This window comes from Sitophilus oryzae, unplaced genomic scaffold, assembly GCF_002938485.1.
Source record: "Sitophilus oryzae breed Bouriz unplaced genomic scaffold, Soryzae_2.0 scaffold_1297_pilon_pilon, whole genome shotgun sequence".
Classification (NCBI taxonomy): Eukaryota; Metazoa; Arthropoda; class Insecta; order Coleoptera; family Curculionidae; genus Sitophilus; species Sitophilus oryzae.
In genome coordinates, this window is record NW_022145945.1 from 4,829,588 (window position 1) to 4,855,569 (window position 25,982).

A 25,982-nucleotide genomic window follows, 5' to 3' on the forward strand; every position below is an offset into this window, starting at 1 on the left:
TTTTTATAAATATTGATACAGGGTGTGTCATTAAAATAAGACATTTTTATTTTTTTATTATTTTTTTAAGTAAAAAGCCAGTGGATAAGTAACGCCACTGGATAAACAAATGGTTTATTATCAATAACCAATTACATCCAATTATCAATTAATAATCGATTTAAGTTTGGTCGAAGATCGTCGAAGATGTTGACTTTTAGTTCGTTATAGTTTTATAAATCTTTGTTTAGAGCATATTTTTCAAAGTTAATAGTGATTGTTTTAAATAACTATTTGGATTTTTTTAAATATTCCTCAATAAAACGAATAAAAATCATATTTCAGATTCCATTGAAAACTGGATTTTTAAATTATTTTGTAACTCATTTTATTCATTTGTATTAGCAAAGTTAAAAAACAATTTTTTAAAGTAAACAAAATAAATTGAGAATATTTAGTGTCTTTGTATCGTATCTTAATTATTATGGAAGCTATCTGAAAACTTAAATCGATTATTAATTGATAATTGGTTATAATTGGTTATTGATAATAAACCAGTTGTTTATCCAGTGGCGTCGTAAGTACTTAAAAAAATAATAATAAAAATAAAAATGTCTTATTTTAATAACACACCCTGTATCAATATTTATCAAAATTAGAACTTAAGTATGCTGGGTAAGGAAGATTCAATATAATTTATCAGACTTGAAATAAATGCTGTCCTACGGGTAGTTTACTCTTGACTCGAAAAATATCAAACCCCATTAAAACGGATGTCTATGAGGTATCGCATTTCTTACCCTGGGCAAAATGTAGGTCTTATAGCCATACAGCCTCCTGCCAAAAATGAAAAATATCGCTCAACAAACAATCAAGATATTGGCTTGTATCCATCTTAAGTGGAACACCCTGTATAAGTTTTATCGGAACGATATTAAAATTTCACACACTTTTATACATTTTTAAGTAAAATGCAACAAAAAATACAAATATTAAGTGCTTATATCAATTTCATTAGTGCTTAAATAACATAATACACCTCACACAACGAAACTAAAAGGAATATAACAAAATCAATTACCTTAAATTTCATGACATCTTCCATTTTGGCCGTTTTGCCATCGCTGACGCACGAATGGAAGAAACTAGGGGCCACGCAAACCCCTAGAGCTTCGCTGGTCATACCGGTGCTGGCTTTCTCGCTGTTCGAAGCGATCACTCGAAAAGTTCCGAAAAGCAGTACTAGAAGTCTTTGCGTGTGGCGTGGCAAAGAAGTTATTATTCTGAAATAAAATAATTTCATTAGTATCTGTGTAGGGTCTGTCCAGCCAGAGAAAACATGACTGTGACAATTACTGTTAACTGTTATTGGACAATCTTTATTTCAATACTACTTAGTATTGAATTTAGGTACTTAGTATTATATTAAGTACAATATGATCGAAAAAAAACGATATTAGAGATGGCTATGAAATGAAAATCTCTGTCATTTTTTATATGTAAAATGGAGTGTAAAATTGTATTGGGAATGTCATCAATATCAAGTCTCAAAATTAAAATAATAACGTAAAAAAATATAGATTTATAATAAAGTATCCCTATAAAAAATACAGAATTTTTAAATCTGTTAGATATTTCATTTAATAAAAACAAGTCATACAGGGTTGTTCACCACATGTTACATGGAGTATTATTGTAGCTAAACAATTAGATTTTTACAAATTGTTTTGGGTTCGTTGAAGGACTATTAGAGCTACAATTTAAAAATATTTTTACAAGATACGGTGTCCCAAATAAATAAAAAATACCAAATTGTATTTTTTATGATTAAAATAAAGGTACTATGATTAAAATAAAGGTAAATTTAGTTGTTTATCACACTTAAACCTTACCGTTTTTGAAGTATTTTCAATTTTGTGAAATTGCAGTAAACATTTTAAGGCTTCATTTCTCCAAGGGTACCTATCTAAGTTTTTAATACTAAATATTTACTGAAGTTTATTTATTGATCAGTTATTGTGATGCAATAATAAAAATAATACTACCTTATACAGAGCGTGTAAAAATTTATGTTAAATAATCTCTAGCTTTAAACAACAATAACTTGTTTAATTTAAATGGAACACCCTGTATATTTTGGGAGAATCAGATGCAAAATTTAATTGTCTATCAAATTGTATTACTCCATTTTTTACCTATCCCTTCAAGTTTTCGTAGAATATGCATTTTCTTATAATTTAAACCTCATTTATCAATATACCCATTATATATAATAATTCCAATCTATGATTCCAATATTGACATTTTAGATTGTTTTTAAAGCAACAAATTTTAAAAATGTACAGGTGCTAAAAACGATAATATTACTAGTCCATTTGTATACAAAAAGAAAACTATTTAAATCTTTATAAAAGAGTATACCATTAATTAAATATACCACCATTATTTCTGCCCATATATTAATTAGTTATATACATAATTGTGTTAGTTATAAATAATAAATTATTGTAAATAAATGTGGATTTGAACCAGAAATCAATATAATAATAAGTTATGAAAATGAACGTCTCTGTTGTTATAAATAAGCATTCATCAAAAAATTAAATAAGTTTTTAATGTGTTACTTTTTACCACACTGTCTAATACACATACAAAATCCAGTTTTTTAGTATTTAGAGGAAATATTAGTAATCAACCCAAACAGTCAATTAATGTAGTTTGAATACTGGAACCATATTAATTGGTCCTTTTTAACAAATATTTAAACAGTTTTTTTTATTTTTTAATGAAATGAACGAACTATATCGATAATATTAGTATCTGTACTCTTTAAACATTCGTTACATCTTTAAAAATAATGTAAAATGTCAATATTCCATGAGTATATTGATAAGTGAGGTCTAAATTACAAGGAAATGCATTATCTACGAAAACTTGAAGACATAGATAAAAATTGGTATAATACAATTTGATAGACAATTAAATTGTGCATCTTATTCTCTTAAAATATATAGGGTGTTCCATTTAAGTTAAACAAATTATCGCCATTTAAAGCTAGTAATTATTTATAATAAATTTTTAGACACTCTGTATAAGGTAGTATAATTTTTATTATTGCAACACAAAATTTAGTGAATAGAAAAATTTCAGTACAATATTTGGTTTTAAAAACTTAAATGCACACAGAGAAATGAAGCATTAAAATTGTTACTGTATTTTGACAAAAACGTAAATATTTCCAAAACGCGGTAAGATGCGGAAAATCTTATTTACCGCAATTAAAATTAATTTGCCTTTATTTTAATTGTAGAAATTAAAAATGTAATAATATACAGGGTGTTCCATTTAAAAAAAAATAAACTTTGATATGTTTATTTATTTGGAACATCACTCTGTATTAGGGAATGCAATCTCGCAAATGCGGGATCCCTCTGAGATTCCGCGGGATCAAAGTTGCGGGATTTACCGTGCGGGATCCGCGAGATCAACACATTACTACTGGATAACCGAATTGATCTCGATTAAGATCAAACCGCTTCGTTCCGGGCCGATGATTTGGTTAGAATTAGATTTCTTTCTGGCGTATGTGCGTAAGTAAAGAAAAGCGTTTAACTAGTACTTGTGGACAATTTCGTCAAATAAATTGCCGGACATAATTATTGGTACAAGCAAAATTTTAGGGTAAATTTAAAGTTGAATATCTCTTGAACTAAAAAAGATTTTGGGATGCGGTTTGGACCAGGTTTTAGATGAATCTATTGTGATTAAGATGCTGATGTGGTTTTCGAAAATATATTTAGCGAATTCTCGTATACAGGGTGTTTTATAAGAGTGTGAAAATTTGATCAAGAATCTTTTTTATCGCAAATTTACAATTTTTAAAAATATCGAAATTTTTACCAAGTACGACGAATCTGTATTGAAATTAGAAAAAACAATTTGATCGGTTTTTTAATTTTTTTTGTTTTAAGGAAAATACGACGTTTTTTCGAAAAATATGCATTTTTAGTCATACGTATGGCCCTAAATGGTACAAAAAGCTTTGTATGTAATATGCCAAAAAATGATTGATATAGAGTGTATCTAAAAGCAGATAACTAACACAAGTTAAAAAGAACTTCAATCAGAATATTTTTATTTCTAAAATAAGTAGAAAATTATAATAAAATTTAAGTTTATTTAATATTAAATATATTTTTTGAACACCCTGTATACAGGCTGGCGCCTCTCATACGCCGCGGAAGCTCCAAGGAGAACGGTAGTTTATATCGAAAAAAATTTTTGGCAGCATATGTAGGTTAACTGAAAGCATTTTATAAAAATATATAGAATTATACAGGGTGTCCCCAAAAAAGTAATCACATCAAAGTTGTGTTTTTTCTAATGGAACACCCTATATATTAATTGATTTTCGGATTCTAGGAAAAAAATAAAGGTGAGTTTTATTAAAGAAGCATATACCTAAAATCTAAGGATTTTGACATATTTCACATTTTGTGGAAATAATAGAGTAAATTTTAAATTTCGATAATAGCTACCTAAATTTTAGTTGACCTTGTATAGCCTGATATTTAATTACAGTAACCATTGTATGTTAAACCAAATTGAAATTTAACCCGAAAAGTTATACAGGGTGAGACAAAATTAATATGGAACATTAGTACTTTTAAAAGCAAGTTACTCCTTTATTTTAAATGGAACACCCAGTATATTTTTCCGGTGTTCAATGGAGAATTTATATATCTTCAAAAAATTATTAAGGCTACCTACCCCTCAGACAAAGATTTTCCCAGATATTTTAATTTTTATGATTTTGCGTCAGTAAATCTTTATTATTTGAAAAAATCTAGGTGGCTGTGTGATATACCTTTTATTAATTTAACAAAAATTAAAGATTGTGGAGTAAAATACTCAAGGGTAATAAAAAAATACACGTTTAAAACATATTTTAATTATTACAGAATTAAAACTAGGTATAAACCTATAATTATGCGACAAAAATTAGCTGGATGAAATCAAATGCTCAAAATGCTTCCTTTACTGTTAACTGCATAAAATGATTCTTTTCAAACGGATCTTTTCATTTTAAAAGGCATATGTGGAGTTCTACCTGACAAAGCAGCTACAATAATTTATCTCATGCTGTCGACACTAGTTGGTCGAGTTTTTTAAACACTGTCTTTAACATATCCCCATAAAAAAAAACAGACTAGATAATATCAGGAGCATTTAACTATTCTATTAATTGCACACTGCATTCACCAACTAATAGAATCATATCAATTCTCTCTGATGTAGGATAAGTTTGCATTTTTGGCAAATTCCTGAGAATTTTTTTTTGTTTTAACTGACAAAAAATTATAACTAGTTATTAAAGTTAAACTAATTAGACAGCTATGTTGAAGTAACGTAAGTCAGACATATCACAGCCACCTAGGTTTTATCAAATAATAAAGATCTACTCAGATCAAATCATGTAAATGAAAATATTGTTACGGATTCCGTGGGTCCACTAATTTAAACTCACGATAAAATACTTAACGAATTTATTTTCTCACTTTATACACAATTACTAACTTATAACACACAACAACTAACTATTTATAAGATTCCTTCACCAAATTGTCCGATTTTCAATTTCCACGCGGTATATTCAAATTTCAAAACTCTCTCCGTTGTCGATGGCTCCGGCTTATATACTCTATTGACTGCTTCTCGAAATTTCCCCAATTCTCGGAAAGCGTACTTCTTCATACCAGACAATTCCATTGTCTGATTCCTTACTTCTCGACTTGACTAAAAGATGGCGCCTGAAAAAGTCTTTTAATTTCTGGCGGATACGTTGCGGTTGTGCAGGAAACCAGTAATACATTTTTAATTTCTGGCGGATACGCCATTTTTCTTGACATTGCCCCCTTTCTCAAATTTGATCGTCCCGATCAAGGTTTCCTGTCTGATATCTCTTCAATCGATCCAGATGAACTACTTTCATCTTACTTCTAGGGCTGCGCTGAATCCGGTACACAACATCATTTATCCTCTTGATGACTGTATAAGGACCTTCCCATGCTGGAGTTAACTTTGGGGACCTTCCTTTCTTGCGCTGTGGGTTATACAACCATACCCTATCGTGCTGTTGAAATCCCGTAGAATTAGCTCTGAGGTCGTAACGAGCTTTCATCCGGTCACTGGCTAGCGCAATCTTACTTCTAGCGGCCTTATGAATGTCCAATAATCTTTCCTTCCTAGCGATTCTTTCGAACGACAGTCCAACGCTATCCTGTTCCCTTTCTTCCCCAGATCGAGTATTTGGTCCTTGTCTAGCTGCGCAAATCTTACAACGTTGACACCATTTCTTGACATCTTCGCAATAATCCACCCAGTAAAAACGGTCTCTCAGCTTGCTCAGGGTCTTGTTTACCCCAAGATGGGCTCCAGTTTTACCACCATGAATTTCTTCCAATACCTGGGTAACTTTCTTCCTTGGTACCAGTAACTGAGTTGTTACTGTCCTGCCATCCGCACTTTCCCACGTACGCTTTAACAATCCATTCTCAATAACCAGTGAATTCCACTGAGCCCAGAGAACTTTAAAAACGAGCCCTCTATCCGCAATATCCTGCCACGGTGGTCTCTCGCCGTTACCTTCCTTGAGCCGTAGTATTGCTCCAATGTCTGGATCTTCCATTTGATCTTTCCTCAATTTGTCGTCGTCCACTGTTCATCGGTTCCAAGTTTAAAACTCCTTATCATGACAGTGCCTTCACGTTGTTCCGTTTTACAGCAGTGCTTACAATCGGTTTGACAGGGTCTTCTGGATAAACCGTCTGCGTTACCATGCATTTTTCCAGCACGATGTTGGATGGTAAAGTGATACTGTTGGAGCTTCTCGAGCCATCGTGCTATTTGACCTTCAGGTTGTTTCATCTCCATAAGCCACTTGAGAGCCGCATGATCTGTCCTAATTAAAAATTCTTGGCCGTACAGATATTTATGAAAATGATCAACTGCCTTCACAATTGCTAGCAGCTCCTTCCGGGTAACGCAGTAATTCCTTTCTGGTTTGGATAGAACTCGACTGTAATATTCTATCACTCGTTCTTCGCCATCTTGCACTTGTGATAGCACTGCACCTATGCCGATATTGCTGGCGTCGGTATCCAGGATATACCTCCCTTGTTGTTGCGGGTAGGCTAGAATAGGACTTGAACATAAAGCCGCCTTAAGTCTTCCAAAGGCTACATCACAATCGGTGTTCCATTCGTAGCCGACTTCATCACCTGTAAGTCTATGTAAGGGTGCAGCTATATTGGCAAATCCCTTGACAAATCTTCTGTAATAGGTGCATAAACCCAGAAAACTTCTAAGTTCATGTTTGTCGCGAGGTTTAGGCCAATCCTTGATCGCAGCGATTTTCTTCTGGTCGGTGTAAATTCCGTCTGCCGAGACTACATGACCCAAGAATTCCACTTGTCGCTGGAATAAGCTACACTTCTTCGGGTTCAAGTACAGGTGAGCATTCCGTATGCGGCCAAAGACTTCTTCTAAATTTCGCAAATGCTCCTCAAAAGTTCTTCCCATAACCAATACATCGTCGAGGTAAACCAAGCACGTTTTCCAAGTTAATCCTCTTAACACCACCTCCATGAGACGTTCGAAAGTGGCTGGAGCATTGCATAATCCAAACGGCATGACCTTGAATTGGTATAGTCGTTTCCTGTAGAAAAAAGCCGTCTTTTCTTTGTCTTCCTCGTCCAGACCAACTTGCCAGTATCCACTCTTTAAGTCGAGAGTGGAGAACCAGCACGAACCTGCCAGTGTGGTTAACGTGTCGTCTATACGTGGCAGTGGATAGCTGTCCTTCTTAGTGACGTCATTGAGCTTCCGATAGTCCACGCAGAATCGTGTACTACCATCTTTCTTCGTCACCAAAACAACAGGAGATGACCATGGACTCGATGATTCTTCGATAACTCCATCTTCTAGCATCTTATCTACCATTGTCTCCATTTCTTCTTGTTTGGAAAGGGGCACCCTTCTAGGACGTTGTCGAATCGGCTGAGCATGACCAGTATTAATCCGGTGCTTCACAAAATCCGTTCTTCCACTGTTGTTCTTCTCAAAAATACCGCCATGCTTTAGCAGGAACTGCTTGGCCTTCTGTTTCTCCTCAGGTGTTAGGTGATCCCATGGCTGTTCTAGATGTTTTAGTGTTTCTTAGGATGCCTTTTGTGTAACAGCTGACGACACTTCATCACATCGGGTGACACTTCTTACAGGTTCGCAGATGGCTATCTTGTCACCTTTTGAATCTTGACACAATTCGGGAAAACATTCGCAATTCTGATCGGTATATTCTTGTCAGTGTTCACCAACGACTTTCCTACTAAGTACCTATCTTGTTTGTTGTCGCTACTTTGTACCAGTCCAACACAGCACCCAGCGATTTTCTCCACTTTACCGAATACGATTTTCTCGGTATTACCAGGTATCACCACAGTTTCCGCTGATCTTACATCCATTCTGCCTGGTCCCTCGTCTGGAGATAACATGAACTCTTCATTTCCAATATTTAAGATATTTCTCTGGTGATCGAACGAAAATCCATGTTGACGAATCACATCCATGCCCAAGATGAAGTCATCTTCAATATCTGCCACTAAGACGCTATGCTGAAACTTCAAATTTCCTAACTTCAGTTCGACGATAGCCTCTCCCCGTACAACGGCCATTTCCCCCGTAACTGTACGTAAACACACTCTTCTTCCCAGAGGCATCAGCTTCAATCCTTGCACTGAGTTAGCCCGCACCAACGATACCATAGCGCCAGTGTCCACTGTCATTCGGATTCTCCTACCATTGACCTTCCCGTCGATCACTAAACTGTCAGCGGTTCTTCCCAGACTCCTAATGGAAAAAATCCTGGGGGCTCTGTTCTCCCCAGTCAATACTCGCCCCTTAGTATTGACTGATTTTAGTTTTCCTGGTGCCTACGTTCTCTGGATGGTGAACGGGATCGCATTTGAACGCGGCAATCCCGTTTGATGTGGCCATTCCTGCCACATCTAAAGCACCTTATGTCCTGTGATCTTCTATAGCTCTCTGTCTGGGTGTTGTTGCTACTCTTGTTCACTAGTAACTCACATAGTTTACTAAACATCTCCTCCAAACGTATGTGAGAACTTCCGGGCTGTTCCTCAACCGTTACCGATCTTATCTTCGGTCTAGGGATGGCGCTAAATGCAGCTTCGATTTCCAGCGCCCTGACCAGTGCTTCGCTGCTGGTAGAAAATCGGGATATTTGCAGCGCCCTCTGTAATTCGTTGTCCCTCAGTCCGCTGATAAAGCACTGAGCAGCGAGTTCCTCCCTAAATCCTTCCGGTGCTTCAGGATACGCTAGGTGTACCAGCCGACGTAAGTCTGCTTCAATTCCTGCAGACTCTCTCCGGACCTCTGCAGGCGTGTCTTGATCTGTGCCTGGTAAAGTTGGCGTCGATGTTGGTCGCCATATCTTCTGTCCAGTGCAGCGACCAAAGTTTGGTATTCCTGCTGTTGGGCTGCAGGAATAGTTTGCAACAGTTCCAGGGCAGGGCCTCGCAGCGCGATGACAAGTGCTGCTGCTTTCTCTTGGTCAGTCCATCCATTGGCAGCAGCCGCTGCTTCAAACTGGCGGTGGTACATCGTCCAGGTGGTTTGTCCATCGTAGGTCGGTGCCTTGAGGTTCGCAGTTCCAGAAACGCCAGGTGTCCTTACTTGTACCTTGGTCTTCTGTAGGTCCATCTCTAATTTTTCCATTTTCTGCTGAAGGCGCTCCTCCAGATCTTCTACGACTTCTTGGAAGTGGGTCTCTTGTCTTCGTTCCGAATTTTCGATACTCTGTTGAATACGGTCCTGCTTTTCTTGTTTGTCTTGTTGTCGCTGAATTTTTAAATCTTCTAAAATTTTTCTCCCGGTCCTGTTCTTCTTGTTTGTCTTGTTGTCGTTGAATTTTCAAATCTTCGAAAATTTTCTCAAGCCGGTCCTGTTCTTCTTGTTTTTCTCTACGATGGCGCTCCTCGAAATGAATTTCCAAATTACCTAACATTTTCTCAAGCCGGTCCTGTTCTTCTTGACGTCGTAATTTTTCCTCTTCCTTTTCTCTCACTAATCGGGCTCGTTCCTCTTCTCGTTCTTTACGGAGTCTTTCTTGTTCTTCTGCCTTCTCTCTTCTCATATTCTCCATAAAATCGCCCAATAACTTGCTTACTTCCTCCATTTTCTTCGCTTGTTCTCTTGTACCAACCATAAAAATACTCTAATTGGGTCTAAAAATCTTCCAATCCACTTAATTTCTTCTTAAAATCCTCTTGAATCGCACTTCCGACACCAATTGTTACGGATTCCGTGGGTCCACTAATTTAAACTCACGATAAAATACTTAACGAATTTATTTTCTCACTTTATACACAATTACTAACTTATAACACACAACAACTAACTATTTATAAGATTCCTTCACCAAATTGTCCGATTTTCAATTTCCACGCGGTATATTCAAATTTCAAAAACTCTCTCCGTTGTCGATGGCTCCGGCTTATATACTCTATTGACTGCTTCTCGAAATTTCCCCAATTCTCGGAAAGCGTACTTCTTCATACCAGACAATTCCATTGTCTGATTCCCTTACTTCTCGACTTGACTAAAAGATGGCGCCTGAAAAAGTCTTTTAATTTCTGGCGGATACGTTGCGGTTGTGCAGGCAACCAGTAATACATTTTTAATTTCTGGCGGATACGCCATTTTTCTTGACAATATCTAGGAAAATCTTTGTTTGAGGGGTAGGCAACCTTAATAGTATTTTGAAGAGACAGAAATTCTCCTTTAAATATCGGAATAATATACTGGTTCCATTTAAAATAAGAGAGTAACGTTCTTTTAAAGGTGACCAATGTTCAATATTAATTTTGTCTCACCCTGTATAACTTTTTGGATCAAGTTTTAATTTGATTTAAAGTAGAGTAGTTAGTTTAGCTACATATTAGGCTACACCGGGTAAATTCCAATTTAGGTAGCTTTTATTGTAATTTAAAAATTGTTCTTTATTTCTAGAAAATGTTAAATATGTCAAAAACTTTACATTTTAGTCATATACTTCTCTTATAAAACTCACCTTTATTTTTCTCCTAGAATCCGAAAATCAATTAATGTGGTGTTCCATTACAAAAAACACAACTTTGATATGTAACTTTTTTTGGGGACACCCCGTAGAACTCTCTATATTTTTAAAAAGTGCCCTGAATTAACCTACATATGCTCACAAAATTTCATTTCAATACAAACTGTCCTTCTCCTTGGAGCCACCGCGGCGTATGAGAGGCGCCACCCTGTACATCGGTGTCCAAATTTCTGTACAGCTAGTTTAAGATACACGCTATATCAATATATTGTGGGCTTATGCAAAATATACAATGCCTTTTGTACCATTTAGGACTCAATGTATGACTATTGTTTACAGTCCCGCAATTTTGCGGATCCGCGGGATTGATTGCTTTAATTACGTGGGTTTGCAGGATTGATATTTTTACTCTGTATCATGTAAAACTATTTTTAAATTGTAGCTATAATAGACCTTCAAAAAATCAAAAACTTACAATTTGTAAAAATCTAATCGTTTAGCTGCAATACTCCATGCGGTATGTGGTAAATAACCCTGTATAGGGAATGTCATGGATTTCAAGTCTCAAAACTAAAATAATAATGTAAAAAATAGATTTATAATAAAATATCCCTATAAAAAAACATATTTTAGAGATCTGCTACATATTTCATTAAAAAAAAATCATAAATATGCATTTTTAAACAAGATGTGTGTCATACTTCCTTCTGAAAAACAGGTGACAAGAAATATTAATTAATTAATTACCATTTTAAAATGAGATCTAAACATTGATAAATATTTATACTGTGAGTAATTCAAACCAGAATATGGTACCTAGTAATGTAAACAATGAACAATTTGTACAGTCATACACAAACAAAAAAGAGCAAATAATAATAACTGTTACTTCTAAATACAGAGAGTAATTAAATTTATATAATTTAAAAAAGATATTTAAAATTTTTACTATTTACCTATTAATTTCATCATTCTGTACTTGTTGGTCAGTTAATTCAATCACATGAAAGAATTCTTGTTCGATGTCCCTTCCGAATATTCCTCCGGGCACTTTTCGAAGAAACTTCTTCAAAACGCTAGCTATAGTGTACACACTAAAATTATCCATGTTGACTAATCGACCCGTCTGCAGAAAGTGAATTAGTTTTTTCATTGCGCCTTGATGTCCTGGCGCTCTAAACACATCTTTCCTGTAAGGAGCCTCTTTGTTGAGTTTCAGAATTAAAACCTAAAACAAGAACTTTTCAAAATATACTCAATGTTTTTAAGATAGTTTTAATGATAAACAAATTCAGATTCTTTTGGTACACATCTGAGTACACTAATTTTAACTGCAATAATTTTTAATATTTATTAGCTAGTAAATTGAGTACCAAGAGTAATATAGGTATATCAAAATATTTATTTACATTGTTAAAGATATGTAAATTTAACATTCAACTATCTTTATTCGCATCTTCAACACACAATTTAGGTTCATACTAAGAATGATAATTTAGCTTTGTTTAGAATTGATAAAGATTAAATTACCTATAAATCTTAAAGTAAACAAGAGAACTCTTTCTACTAACTCAAATATCCAAACATAAAAGACGTTACGTACCAACAGCGGGCCTGGAATATCATTTTTACAAACTTCTTCGAGTGGTACCCCAAATTTAACTTTTTCCAGTCTTCTCGGGTAGGGACCGGAGGGATGACCGCAGGACGTAACTACGTTACTAAAAGTCGCCGCGCGCCTATGCATTCTCGCTGCCCAAGTACTCATTTCCAAATGCAAATTATCGAATAAGAGGACGGGGGCCCGATATCTTCTAAACACTCATAACCTAACTTTGACGACATCAAAACATTTTTAAAACACTCGAACAACTCAAATACATAGCACACTTTAAAATACAACATGCACATCGATTATTTAAAACCTGGAACGGCTATCAATAAAGTGATCTAAAAATCGCCATATTTTGTAATTTTCACGCCCTAATGCATAAGTAAAATTATATACAGCTCCACAGAGACACTGAACAGAAATCAATCGTTATTTGACGTTTTTGCCCTACTATTGGGCGGTTTTCTTGGCAAATTGTTTGGGATTTGGGAATATGGAAATACTTTTTGTTTTATACAGTTTCTGTTGGTAGCATTGGTTAAATGGCCAAATATCTAGGGTGGGAGAATTTTAAATCTCTAAACTTTTGGTTAGGCAACTAACAATACTCTTTAATTTACTTTTATATACCAGATGCGTCTCAAAAGTGGCTCAGCGTCTTTAGGCTCACCCTATAACTTTTTTGTTTTTTCAAATAAAGAAACGAGATTTGGTATGTTAGTATATGCCAAGCTTCCTACAGTAATTTATATGACATAAATTGTGGGATTGATTGACGTATTCAATTGTTTTTTGTCACTTCCTGTTTCACAGGAAATGACTACCATTTTTGATTTTTAAATGGCATCCTTGGTATTGTTTTACTTTGTTCGATAGAAAATGGCACTCCGAATAGAATGACATTTCATATGTCAATTTTAACATTTTCTCACATGGCTTATTTAAAATTGTAAGTGTGTGGTACCAAATTATTTGTAAAAAAATGTTTTTTTCCCAAAAAATATGCTAATGAGCCACCCTCGTTCCATTTGAAAAAAATGAGATATGTTTAAAAAATACGATTTGGACATTTTCTAAATGGCCAGAACAAGACCCTAAAAACATTAGACGATCAAATCTATTTTTCCAAGGCTCCTGGAATAAAAATTAGTATTTTTCCAGACACAATAGCAACAGACACCATAACACTCTAGATTGCAATTTAAAATACGATTTTTTTAAAGCAATGTCAAAAGTTGACATATGATATGTCATTCTATTCAGAGTGTCATTTTCTATCAAATAAAGTAAAAAAATACCGAAGGCGCCATTTTAAAAATGTAAATTTCCGGTGAAACATATCACTTTTTGTAAATTAATGTTTATACAAGTTTTTCAAATATTTGAACTAGTTTAATATAGAAAAATGACAGTGCAAAATAAATTTTTACAAAAGATATTTATTTTTGTTGTATTATCTTAAAAAACTGAGTAGAACAAATCGATATAGATTGTCAAAACCTACAGTAACTTATTTACAATACACGTTTGTTAATTGTATAGGCACAAATAGGTATTTTTAAAGCTTAATCATTGTTGCGTCTGTTTCACTACAAAAACCATATACATTAAGAATGATATCACATTTTTGTTATATTTGAACTTACCTAAAAATCGCACCAGGTAAATACCCTATCTTTACTATAGTAGTGTATTTATCTGATTTAATTCAATTATTACATTAAAATGGCAATGAATGGGTAGTTATTAGATCTTAATGATAAACCTATAGGTTATGTTACAAAGGATGAAACACATTTTTTTTAAATAACAACGATAATTAAATTATTATTCCTAAAACACATAATTATAAGTATACTAGGCCTAAAAAGATTTTGATTAAACTTAATATTAAACAAGCCTAAAAAGTTTTTCAAATTGCACTAATAAAGATAGGTTAAGTTAAACAGGTATTTTTTTGTAACTGCTTCATCTTCCAATGAAATGAAATTTATATCAAGTTGTTTGAAAACGAAAATAAATAACCTTAAAACTAAACTACAAACTAATGAGGTAAACAAAAAAAAACATTTTTACAACTTAAAAATTATCTAATTTAAACAGAAGAAATGTTATAGATTTGTTAATTTGTCAAGAAGGACAATTTGTACTAAAATTCAACACTACAATGTGATCAGAAAGTATTATGGTCAAATGAAATGGTTTTGAGCAATGACAGAACAACCGTTATTATACAGGGTGGCCCGAACTATATTTCCGAAATTTAGGCAGCATATTCTGCAAATAAAAATAAGTAAAAAAGTTCGTATAAATGTATATCCTAAAATGCTTAGTTTAATATTATATACAGGGAAGATACATAGAAGTTTCATTTTTATTTCAAATTTTTCCAAATAATTTCTGAAGTAACGCCAATATTATGATGAAAATTGGTGTCTGGGAGTTTTTTGACGTGAGAAATTTGATCAGTATGACTCCCATTTGTAGGAAGCGCCACCTACATATGTTTTAACTTTTTGGAAGAGTAATAACTTTTCGTCTCCGTACCTGTATAACACCAAAGGTTCCAACCCTCAACTGTATAAAACTACTAAATGAAAAAATATACATTTCCGAGATTTTTATAGTAGTTTTATACAGGTACGGACAAAAAGTTATTATTCTTTAAACCAGTTAAAAAATATGCAGGTGGCGCCCCCTATTAGTAGGATTCATATTGCCATCAAAATTAAATTTCTCATACCAAAAAACTCCTAGACACCAATTTTCATCCAAATATTGACGTTACTTCAGAAATTATTTCGAAAAAAATCGAAATAAAAATGAAACTTCTACACCCTGTATCTCCGAAACTAAGCATTTTAGGACATACATTTATACAATTTTTTTTACTTAGTTTTATCTGCAGAATATGCTGCCGAAGTTTCCGGAATACAGTTCGGACCACCCTGTAGCGGATTATACATGAGAATTTTTATTACCGTCAATGTCAGGTAAAACTTTTTGATCACACGGTACTGATGTGGTTAGGTTGTGAGGTTAGATCATTATTACTACTGTTACTAACCACAATGCCATTCAATGTGATACAAAGAACAACTATGGAAATGTCATTATTGAAAAGTAAATATCATACGATCAACTGTGAACTGACAATAATAATCTTTGTCAGTCAGATACGTAATTTGTCAAAAAATAACATAAAAAATAATTTTTAATCAAAATAGTTTTTGTCATTTAGCAAATTGTTTATTTCATTTTTATTGAAAATTAACAAAAATGAATTGTTAGTGCAGTCACCAAAATATTTATAATGATTCCCAAAAAGAAATAACTATTATAGTAGGAATTCACTATAAAATTGTAAAAACGCGAAACACTTTTTTTGCGTCATTTCCATAATCAACTTCTTTATGACAAATTCAAATCTATAATGTAAATTCCTTAAATATTGTCCAGCAAGAGAAGGTAAGAGTTTGACAAGACATCCAGAAAATTACCGAAAATACAGTCTACTTTTGAATTAAATACATAAACAGAAAAATGTGTCGTCAAATATTCTCTCGTTGTGTGCGTGTGGACAGAATATAGACTTAACTAACAAACAAGACAGATCCAAATGAAAATAGTAACCACAGAATGCCTTAACTTTACAAAAGCGAAATTAAAAACCTCGACGCCATTAAAGTAACTGTCAGCCAAACCAAAACAAAAAAATTAAAGATACAAATTTTTTTAAAATGTTTTGAGATAAATGTGTAATTTCTTTATATAGCTGTTATTATTATGACGTATTCTTTTTTGATTTGATTTAGTAAAGACAAATTTACTGAAAAAAAACTACAATTACAAGGTGATTATGGTTATTAAGGATAAAAAAAAAACAAGTAATCATATTCGTTCGAGCTTTTTTCACGTTTTGAAGCAAATACTCGAAAAAAAAAAGACCAAAACCTATGTGTGTGTTTTAAAAAACATGTGCCCTCTCCCGTGGGGAGATTCCTCACGTAAAAATAAGATTTATTTTTCATATCCATATCAACATACATAGGTCCGATTCTGTTTTGTTTCGTAGCTACAGGGGGATATAGTTTTTCGATTAATTATCATTTTCTTTCAAGTACTTTTAGCGATTTGAATGAAATTTTCGGGGTAAAAGTGACTATAAGTGAGACATATTTTAATGCTAAAAAAATGTCGATATATTCACCAAAGAAGTTCATATGGGTTATCACTGGAATATTTTTCTAAAAAAAGCATGTACGCCACTGATTTTTTGTCTCTTGTTAGCGAAATAGTGTAAGCTGTTTAATGCCGATTAAAAGTTGCCTATTGACTTTGATTTCGGCATCCTTGATGAGATAAACGCAATTTTATTAATTTGCCTTGATCCAAGTCTATTAGCAACCTTTAAAAATTGTAATATCATTAACTAGCGAAAGTGTTAAATTAGTACTTATTGATTCCTCATTAAAAATGAAAAATAAGTTCCCATAAACATGGGTATTGGAATGCATAGTTTTAAAGTTACAGGATGTTAAAAAAATTTTAAATTAGGTCTTTTGTAATTAAATTAAATACCATTATTTTTTTTATTTGAATTTACTGTAGGTTGGACTAATAGTAATGTTTAATAATACATTAGATAAAATAAATAATTTATTAATAATTTTATTTTAAATTTATAAATTGTGATTAGTAAAATTGCGTTTATCTCATCAAGGAGATTGAAATCGACAAAATATCAAGATACAACTTTTAATTGGTATTAAACGTCCTTGTAGCTACAAAACGATATGAAAAATAAATCTTATTTTAACGTGAGGAATCTGCCCACGAGAGATGGCACGTTTTTTTCAATTATTTCATTTTTTACGCATTCATTAGCTAACCAAATATCACTCACTTAAAATTTGATGCACAAAAAAATTGCTCGTGTCGCTTCTGTATAGTTAGAAAATTCTGTGTAAACTTCAGAAAACGATTCAAAAAGTTATCGAAAAAACGGAATCGCCTTCAAGGCTGACCGAAGGGCTATGTGACAGTGTACAGTCCAAAACACGATTCAGAACCTTATTTTAAGAATCGGAATCGCCTCTAGGGCTGGCCACAGGGCTGGGCGGAGGCGGTAAGGGACTAAAATACGTGGAACTCCTCGAACTGGGACTGGGAGGACAACTCTCCTGGTGGTAATGAGATCTGGGAGTTGGAGGTGGAGGAAACGATCCCTCGTATCTGCTTCTGTTCAACGGATAATTGTAGTCGCTTTCGTCATTGACGTCGGTCGAGTTGGGTGTAGGAGGGGGTGGCTGGTTGATAGATCTGTAAGAAAAAGTATTGTTATGAACTAGAGATGAGCGGAGAATCGTTGTGACTCAAATTTATTTGGGACACTCTGTATCTTGTAAAAATATTTTTAAATTGTAGCTCTAATAGTCCTTCAACGAACCCAAAATTTACAATTTGTAAAAATCTAATCGTTTAGCTACAATACTCCGTGTCGTATGTGGTGAACAAACCTGTACAAGCATTAATTGCCGTTTTGTATGCGAACAACCACGAAAAGCGCTTTTTATTTACTTTCAATTCTTAACATGACAGATGAAGTTCTAAAGGGGGATATTTTGTGAAACTACTTTAAAATTAAAATGACAGACACATCTATTACTGTCAAGGATTTTGTCGTTGGATAGACTATACTCGTATCGTACATACCTATAATGTCTGTAAGGTCTATATCTTGACGGACTGCTCCCTCTGGTGGACGCTGCCGTAGTTGCCGGACTTGGCGGCGGATTTAACGTTTCTCTAGGATAACAGCCGCTGCTAGAACCATTGGTATTTGAACTGCTGGAAGCCCCGGTGATGTGCCTATGATCGTAAGTCGAAAGACCGCTATCACTCAGCATAGACATTCTAACTACGTCTGGAAAAGCTGTAAAAATACGTATTTTTATACGTAAATTTGTATGTGATTTTTTGATAAAGAACGTGTAATGATTCGTCCTTAAGATATAAAGTACGAATTTTTTACCTTTTCTGAGATGCTTGTTGTGTCCATTAGGATCTAAAGGGCTTAAACTGTCTTCTGGTGGTTCAATGACCTCCTCTCTGGGTATGCACCTTTTGCGATAATATACCACAAATCCAATGAGCGAAATGAACGATATGACGGCCATAACCGCAAAAATCGGCCCCTTCCATATCTCGACATCGTGATTGGCCTGATTGGGACAGTCCCTCTCGTCAGAACCGTCTGCGCAGTTTTCCAGGCCATCGCAGACCAACGACGAAGCCAAACAAACCTACATAGAGAGACTCTAAGGTTAGAAAACAAACCTGACATTGCAGTATGAAGTATGATTATTATAATCATAACAAGAAATAAATAATAAGGGACTTTGAATAAAAAAAGTTTAAGTAAGGAGAATATCAAAAATTTTAGATCGACCGCGACGGGCTCCTAAAATGGCCGACTTAAATTTCGGTTTATCAGTGCCGTTGTAATTTTATTCAGAACGTGTAAAAATATGATGTAGGGTAGACGTGGGGTAGACTCAATAATTTGTTATTTTATTTTACGTTGTGAATAAATGTTGGTAGTTATTAAAATTGTTGTAAAAATATATAATTCTAATAAAAATAGATAAGTTATAATAATTATTTATAAACACAAACATCCGATACGCTACTGTAGCAAGTAAGTTAAATTGACGTATCTAAATTCTTTGACAAGTACCTAGTAAATAAAAGCAAAAATGTAAGAAAAAATATATACATAATTAGTTAATTTTAAGTGAATTTCATAAATGATCGGTTTATTACACGTATGTATATTATATAGCCACTTACTAGCAAAAAGTTATTCCATTATTTCCCTGGATTTTTGACCGAGATCTACCGCACGCTACACAACCAACTATTTTACAGTTTTTTTCGATAGTGTCACACATTTAAGTTGTGCTACAATTTCCTTTTAAATTTATTACCTTTAAACAACTATCAGTAGTAGAATAAATAATAAATAACATAAAATAAGCTCAGTAAAGACTGACCAATCCAAAAAACTTCATATCAAATTCAAATGTGTCAAATGAATCGTCAAACAGAACTGTCAAGGATCCCTATCCTAGGGCTCTTTGTCCGTCTATCTTGCATGAATACATGGATAGCATTATATTCCTTCCTTAATATTTTTATTCAAAGATACGGACCTACCTTTATTCGATAATCGTTCAAAAATATTAAATATGTAAGAATAAAAATGTAGTAAAAGAGGTAAAGCTATTATTTTTTCAATATTTATTCACAAAATCAACAGAAATACATAACGACACACATAATAACGCATGATTTGCGTATTTATAAACTAAACATGCATATTCTACAAGTGACAAACTACCTCATTCCTAACAAAACCAACTATCCACATTACTATTTTTACCATGCCAAATTTAAATTTAAATAGAATAGCTACAACAAAAAATATATTATAAAAAATAAACATTTACTTCTGTTTGAGGGCAGGCAAATCCATTTTTACAACAGTTTTTCTCGTCAGAACGATCTGCGCAATCGTTGACATTATTACAAACGTAGGATTTATCAATGCAGTGACCGTCCTGACACCTGAACTGATTCGGTTGACAGCTGGGGCAGTCCAATTCATCGCTACCGTCAGAACAATCGATTTGCCTGAAAAAAATATTCAAATTCGTTAAAAAAAACTCAAAAAAATAAAAATATGTAATCTAAAATAAATACCTGTCGCATCTCCAAGCTATAGGAATACAATCTCTGGATTCGGAAGATACAATGGTACAAGTAAACCTTTCTGGACCGCAATTAGGGATCGCCTGGCAAGAACCTTTATCTTCTTGCAACATTTTACCATGGGGACACGCACAGTGAGGAGATGTGCCTAAAATAATCGAATATAGAGGTGGGCAAAGATTACACGAGTCGTTCATTCGAACGCGTATTAAAAATGAATCGTGTGATTCGATTCACTGCTTAGAATATGGTTCGTTCAATTGAATCGTAGCCAGCACGGATCCATAAGAGTCATGAGAATTGATTCATTGCTTGCAATACGGTTCGGTCAAATGCATCGTGGCCGGCACGGATCCATAAAATTTGAACGATGAGCCGTAAAAAAGAGTCGTGAGAATTGAATCGGATCACAATGCGGTCGCTCGTTCAAAGAATCGTGAGAATTGATTCATTGCTTACAATACGGTTCGTTCAAATGAATAGTGGACAGCACCAATCCATAAGATTTGAACGATGAGCCGTAAAAAAGAATCGTGAGAATTGAATCGGATCACCATGCGATCGTTTGTTTCTACGGCGCGGCGGTGATATAAGCATAGAGTCAGGCACCAATATTTAGAGTTGAAAAAAAGCCCTAAACAAACATCATGGGCATAAAATGCAAACGATAAGAATGTTATTTACAAGAAAAAACAGATTTATACTGTGCTTAGTACGGGAGTATCTGTAAAGTATTTAATTTTTACGTTAATATTTTTGTTACAATAATATTACCTACTATAAACCATTGAATGTCGGACTAAAAGACGAAATCGTGTTTTTATGCAACTCCAAATAAATATTGCTAGCATCTGCTCAATAAGAAAAAAAAACGGCGTCAGTGATGGTTATAAAATGAAAATCGCCGTCATTTTATATGTCAAATTATATGGGCAATGTCATCGATGTTCATTTTCAAGCCAACTGGATGCCATTTTTTTTTTGATTGTGCGGTATTATATACTATTTATTATATGATAATTAAATCGGAATTAAAATATGGCTCTAAAAATATTGGTATTAAGAAGTCTTTAATAAGTAGTATATATGAAGTGGATTGATAATTTAATATTATTTGTAAAATAATCAATCCAATTAGGGAATGCAATCCCGCATCAAAATCTCAATCCCGCAAACCCGTGGGATTAAAGCAATCAATCCCGCGGGATCCGCAAAATTGCGGGATTGTAAACAATAAATGCTCCTCTTTGTACTTAACCTATTAAACTTGCTAATATAATGGTTTTATGCAATTAAAAACAGGCTATAGTAGCAGAAAAGTAATTTTTTTCTCAGATTGAAAATAATCCGTAATTTTCTTTTTCCTAGGTAGCACAGAAGAACTTGGATCATCTGAGCCTGAGCGCTTAGAAATAGTAGTAAAACTTGAACTACTGGCACTAGGTCTCTTTTCCTGTATTATTTTATTAATAACAACACTCTCGCTGTTGCTCTTGACTTTCAAATTCATATTATGCTTCGTCTGTAAGTGGGTATGAAGACCTTTCGTAGAACGAGCAGAGATTTTAATAATGTTAGGGCATAAATTACATTTAGCTGTAAAACCATCTTCAGATTTTAAGAAATAATCCCAAACTAAACTTGAGCCTTTATTTTCTCTGTAAACTACACTGACACCCATTTTAGTGATTAGCTGGTTTACATTGGACGTAATACAAGTAATCTATTTAACAAAACTGCCGGACATAATTATCGGGAATCGGGACAAGCAAAATTTTAGGGTAAATTTAAAGTTGAATATCTCTTGAACTAAAAAACTGATTTTTTTTAACTTGTGTTAGTTATCTGCTTTTAGATACACTCTATATCAATAATTTTTTGGCATATGTACAAAGCTTTTTGTACCATTTAGGACCATACGTATGACTAAAAATGCATATTTTTCGAAAAAATGTATTTTCCTTAAAACAAAAAAAAAAATAAAAAACCGATCAAATTGTTTTTTTCTAATTTCAATGCAGATTAGTCGTATTTGGTAAAAAAAATTTTAAGATTGTAAATTTGCGGTAAAAAAGATTCTTGACCAAATTTTCACACTCTTGTAAAACACCCTCTATACGATAATTCGCTAAATATATTTTCGAAAACCACATAGCATCTTAGTCACAGTAGATGTTTTTAAAACCTGGTCCCAACCACATTCCAAAAACTTTTTTAGTTCATGAGATATTCAACTTTAAATTTACCTTAAAATTTTGCTTGTCCCGATAATTATGTCCGGCAGTTTATTTGACGAAATTGTCCACAAGTACTAGTTAAACACTTTTCTTCACTTACGCTGCTTACGCACATACGCCAGAAAGAAATCTAACAACTAACGTGTTTGTTTCACTTATTTTAATGGCCAAGGCGTAAGGGGAATCCCCCGGGTTCCGAGCGTCGATGCATCGGCCCGGAACGAAGCGGTTTGACCTTGATCGAGATCGATTCGGTTACCCAGTAGTAATGTGTCAATCCCGTAGATCCCGCACGGTAAATCCCGCGGAATCTCAGCGGGATCCCGCATTTGCGGGATTGCATTCCCTAAATCCAATTATGCTAGTGTCAAAAAGTGTTGAAAAACAAACAAAAGAACTGTATATTTCTTTTTGTGGTACCTTAAGTAATTGTCCCGCAAAATTATCGCCAGTAGTGCCAGTTACGATTCTTGTTTTTACGAAAAGTAAATTGTGCATATGGAAGGAATATATAGGAATCGATTCAATATGAGAAATTGAATCGTGTGATTCGATTCACTAAAATGAATCGTAATGCCCATCACTAATTGAATATCAGTAAAAAAATATCTAAAACAAACCAATTTTTTTACCATTTAATATACAAAAATGCGAGCATCTCTTCTGCACGTTACAACTATGATTTTGAAGCTTGTTTACGGAGATTAAGTCGACTATATGCGAAGCCTGAATGGGTAGGGTCGACCTCGATTTGCCAGTCGTCAGTTCCAGTCTCTGGAGTTCGTTCAGCTCTTTATCAATCCAGTACAGCCATCCAGAATGGACGGTGAGTTGAGAGATTTTTGATTTATTTTCGCTTAGCAGTACATGTCTGAAATCATTAAAGTATTTTTAAGTAATTACAAGAAGAAACATTAAGAAACATTCTCATACTTGTTTTCGCCATCGATATTGCTGATATAGATGCTCTGGCCTTGAGACCAGACCACTGAATCATTTTCAATGTCGACAGCTATTGCTTTTATGTCGTCGGCCGTAGTTATCACAAGTCTATAAGATCCATCTAATCGAGTTCGAATTAACTGAGGAGTGTCACCCATATCGGTATAAAACAGCAGCCTAAGAAAATACACAACAAAAATAAAGTTGAATTAAAAGTGTATTGAATTTTATTAAGTCAAAAAACAGAGTTGTAGCTTTAATCTAACCACAATATATAAGGTATCTCAGCTCAGGCTGAGCGTGCATTTTATTTTGTTTTTAGAGAACTACAACATCTAGATCGGAGATTTTTTGCACATCGTTGTTTTACAACGAGATCTATTGATTAAAAATATTTTCAATATGGCGGCACTTCCGGAAATTAACAACTTTATTATTTTAAATCGTTGCACCCATTTTTTAATACATACTTAAATTCTCTGTAAAATTCTATGAATACCGATGTTAAACACTCTATACTTAACATTAACCGGTTTTGAAAAAACAAATATTTAAAATATTTGGACGAAAAAGACTACCCATCAAAAAAATTTGTATAGCCTAAAAGTCAAAATTAGTGATTACCACAGCTACTGTGACATAAAGAGAAGACATGTAGCTATCTATTTCAAGAATCAAAGTCAACAAAGTCAAACAGTGAGACAATTTATTTACATCTGTCAGAAAACGAATTATTTGAATTTCCTATATTATAAATACTGCCTGTCTTAAGAATTTAAAGTGTATTTATAAAAATATATCTCGTATTTTCGCTCTTTAGTGATATCTAATAGTTGATATTATTCATTATTAATAATAAACCGTATGATCGAAATAAAAACAGCGCAAAGTTGGCTTGGAAATGATGATCGATGACATACTGCTTTTTGAACAAAGTGTCACAATATGATATGGCCAGATCTATTGTTTCACATCACTTGACGTTTAAAGTCATAGGCTACTCGTTAAAATCAAGAAAAATATACGCTTTAAAACTAAATCTTAAATAACTTAAAAAATATTTATTTTAGGTAGGTATAGGAACATGTATAGTCAAAAAGTAACGAATTGAAAAGCTTAGTGAAAAAGCTTTTCAATTCGTTACTTAAACGGCAAGTGATGTAAAACACTAGATCTGGCCATGTCATATTTTGACGCTTTGTTCAAAAAGCAGCATAATTTTCGAGCCAACTTTGCGCTTGAATATTAATAATATCAGCTATTAGATATCACTAAAGAACGAAAATACGATATATATTTTTACTAGTGAAATAACAAAGTGGGTTTCAATTTGAAAAAATGATTTAAGATTCAATTCATGATACTCAATTCCATGATAGCTGCGGCCATTATTATATGACATTCGAAAATTTAATTTTCGAAATAGATAGCCACTCTAAATAGTCTTCTCTTTGCACACACAGTGGCTGTGGTAATAACTGAATTTGACACTTAGACTATAGACATATTTTTGACAGGCAGTTTTTTTCGTCTAAAAATTTTAAATATTTTTTCCAACTCAAAAACGGTTTATGTTAGGTATCGAGTGTTTAATATCAAAATTCATAAAATTTTATACAGAATTTAAGTATGTATTAAAAAATGGGAGCACCAATTTGAAATAAGAAAGTTGCTGTCGACTTCCGGTATTTCCGGAAGTACTGCCATATTAAGAATATTTTTAATCGATAGATCTCGTGTGGAACGATGATGTGCAAAAAATCTCCGATCTAGATATTGCAGTTCTCTAGAAACTTCTAATGCACGCTCAGCCTGGGACACCCTGTATACCACTGAATGAAACGATAACAAATAAACAAAGAAACTTAAGGAACATATTAGTCTTGTGTGAAAAAGAGTTATATGTTTAGGTCATTTTCTTAAGTATATCTCTTGTTTAGCGTTTAAAAATCAGATAATATAATAAAAGTTAATACCTTTTCGTGACGTGTATGACAATTAATCGCGGTATTTCTCCATCTCTAGTCTTCAGATTACCGAAAGGGTTCGAATTGTCCAATCTGGTTACGTTGATGACATTTTGAACAGCGCATGTCCAAAAAAGAAGGCGACCTATGGCATCAATGGCAATGTCGAATGGTCTTATGTCGTGACTATTGGGTACGACCGTGTTAACGTGTTGACTGCCTATATTTGCCGACTTTATAGCATGAACCTTACCATCCACCTGTAACGAAAAAATAAAATATAAAGTTATTGAAGAGAACTTAATATTTTAAGAATT

General features: G+C 33.6%; 2 protein-coding genes across 4 annotated transcripts in view; both read right to left on the reverse strand.

Annotated features, from left to right (window-relative positions):
- The window catches only part of LOC115874630, a 47,128-nt gene extending 33,879 nt beyond the window's left edge, over positions 1 to 13,249 (reverse strand). For 2 of the 3 annotated variants that reach the window (XM_030889847.1, XM_030889846.1), the window contains exons 1-3: positions 12,738 to 13,249; positions 12,091 to 12,362; positions 1,061 to 1,262 (exon numbers count right to left, since the gene is read on the reverse strand). In XM_030889847.1, coding sequence (XP_030745707.1) covers positions 1,061 to 1,262; positions 12,091 to 12,362; positions 12,738 to 12,902 — 639 coding nt within the window. In that variant the 5' untranslated portion in view covers positions 12,903 to 13,249. The remainder of the gene's footprint in view (positions 1 to 1,060; positions 1,263 to 12,090; positions 12,363 to 12,737) is intronic. The other variant, XM_030889848.1, reaches the window with a different exon arrangement.
- Positions 13,250 to 17,435: 4,186 nt separating this feature from the next.
- Positions 17,436 to 25,982, reverse strand: part of LOC115874627 (low-density lipoprotein receptor-related protein 6) — a 29,015-nt gene continuing 20,468 nt past the window's right edge. Inside the window, exons 18-25 of the mRNA XM_030889839.1 lie at positions 25,675 to 25,925; positions 23,690 to 23,875; positions 23,389 to 23,627; positions 20,511 to 20,667; positions 20,258 to 20,441; positions 18,781 to 19,051; positions 18,462 to 18,681; positions 17,436 to 18,068 (exon numbers count right to left, since the gene is read on the reverse strand). Coding sequence (XP_030745699.1) covers positions 17,825 to 18,068; positions 18,462 to 18,681; positions 18,781 to 19,051; positions 20,258 to 20,441; positions 20,511 to 20,667; positions 23,389 to 23,627; positions 23,690 to 23,875; positions 25,675 to 25,925 — 1,752 coding nt within the window. The 3' untranslated portion in view covers positions 17,436 to 17,824. The remainder of the gene's footprint in view (positions 18,069 to 18,461; positions 18,682 to 18,780; positions 19,052 to 20,257; positions 20,442 to 20,510; positions 20,668 to 23,388; positions 23,628 to 23,689; positions 23,876 to 25,674; positions 25,926 to 25,982) is intronic.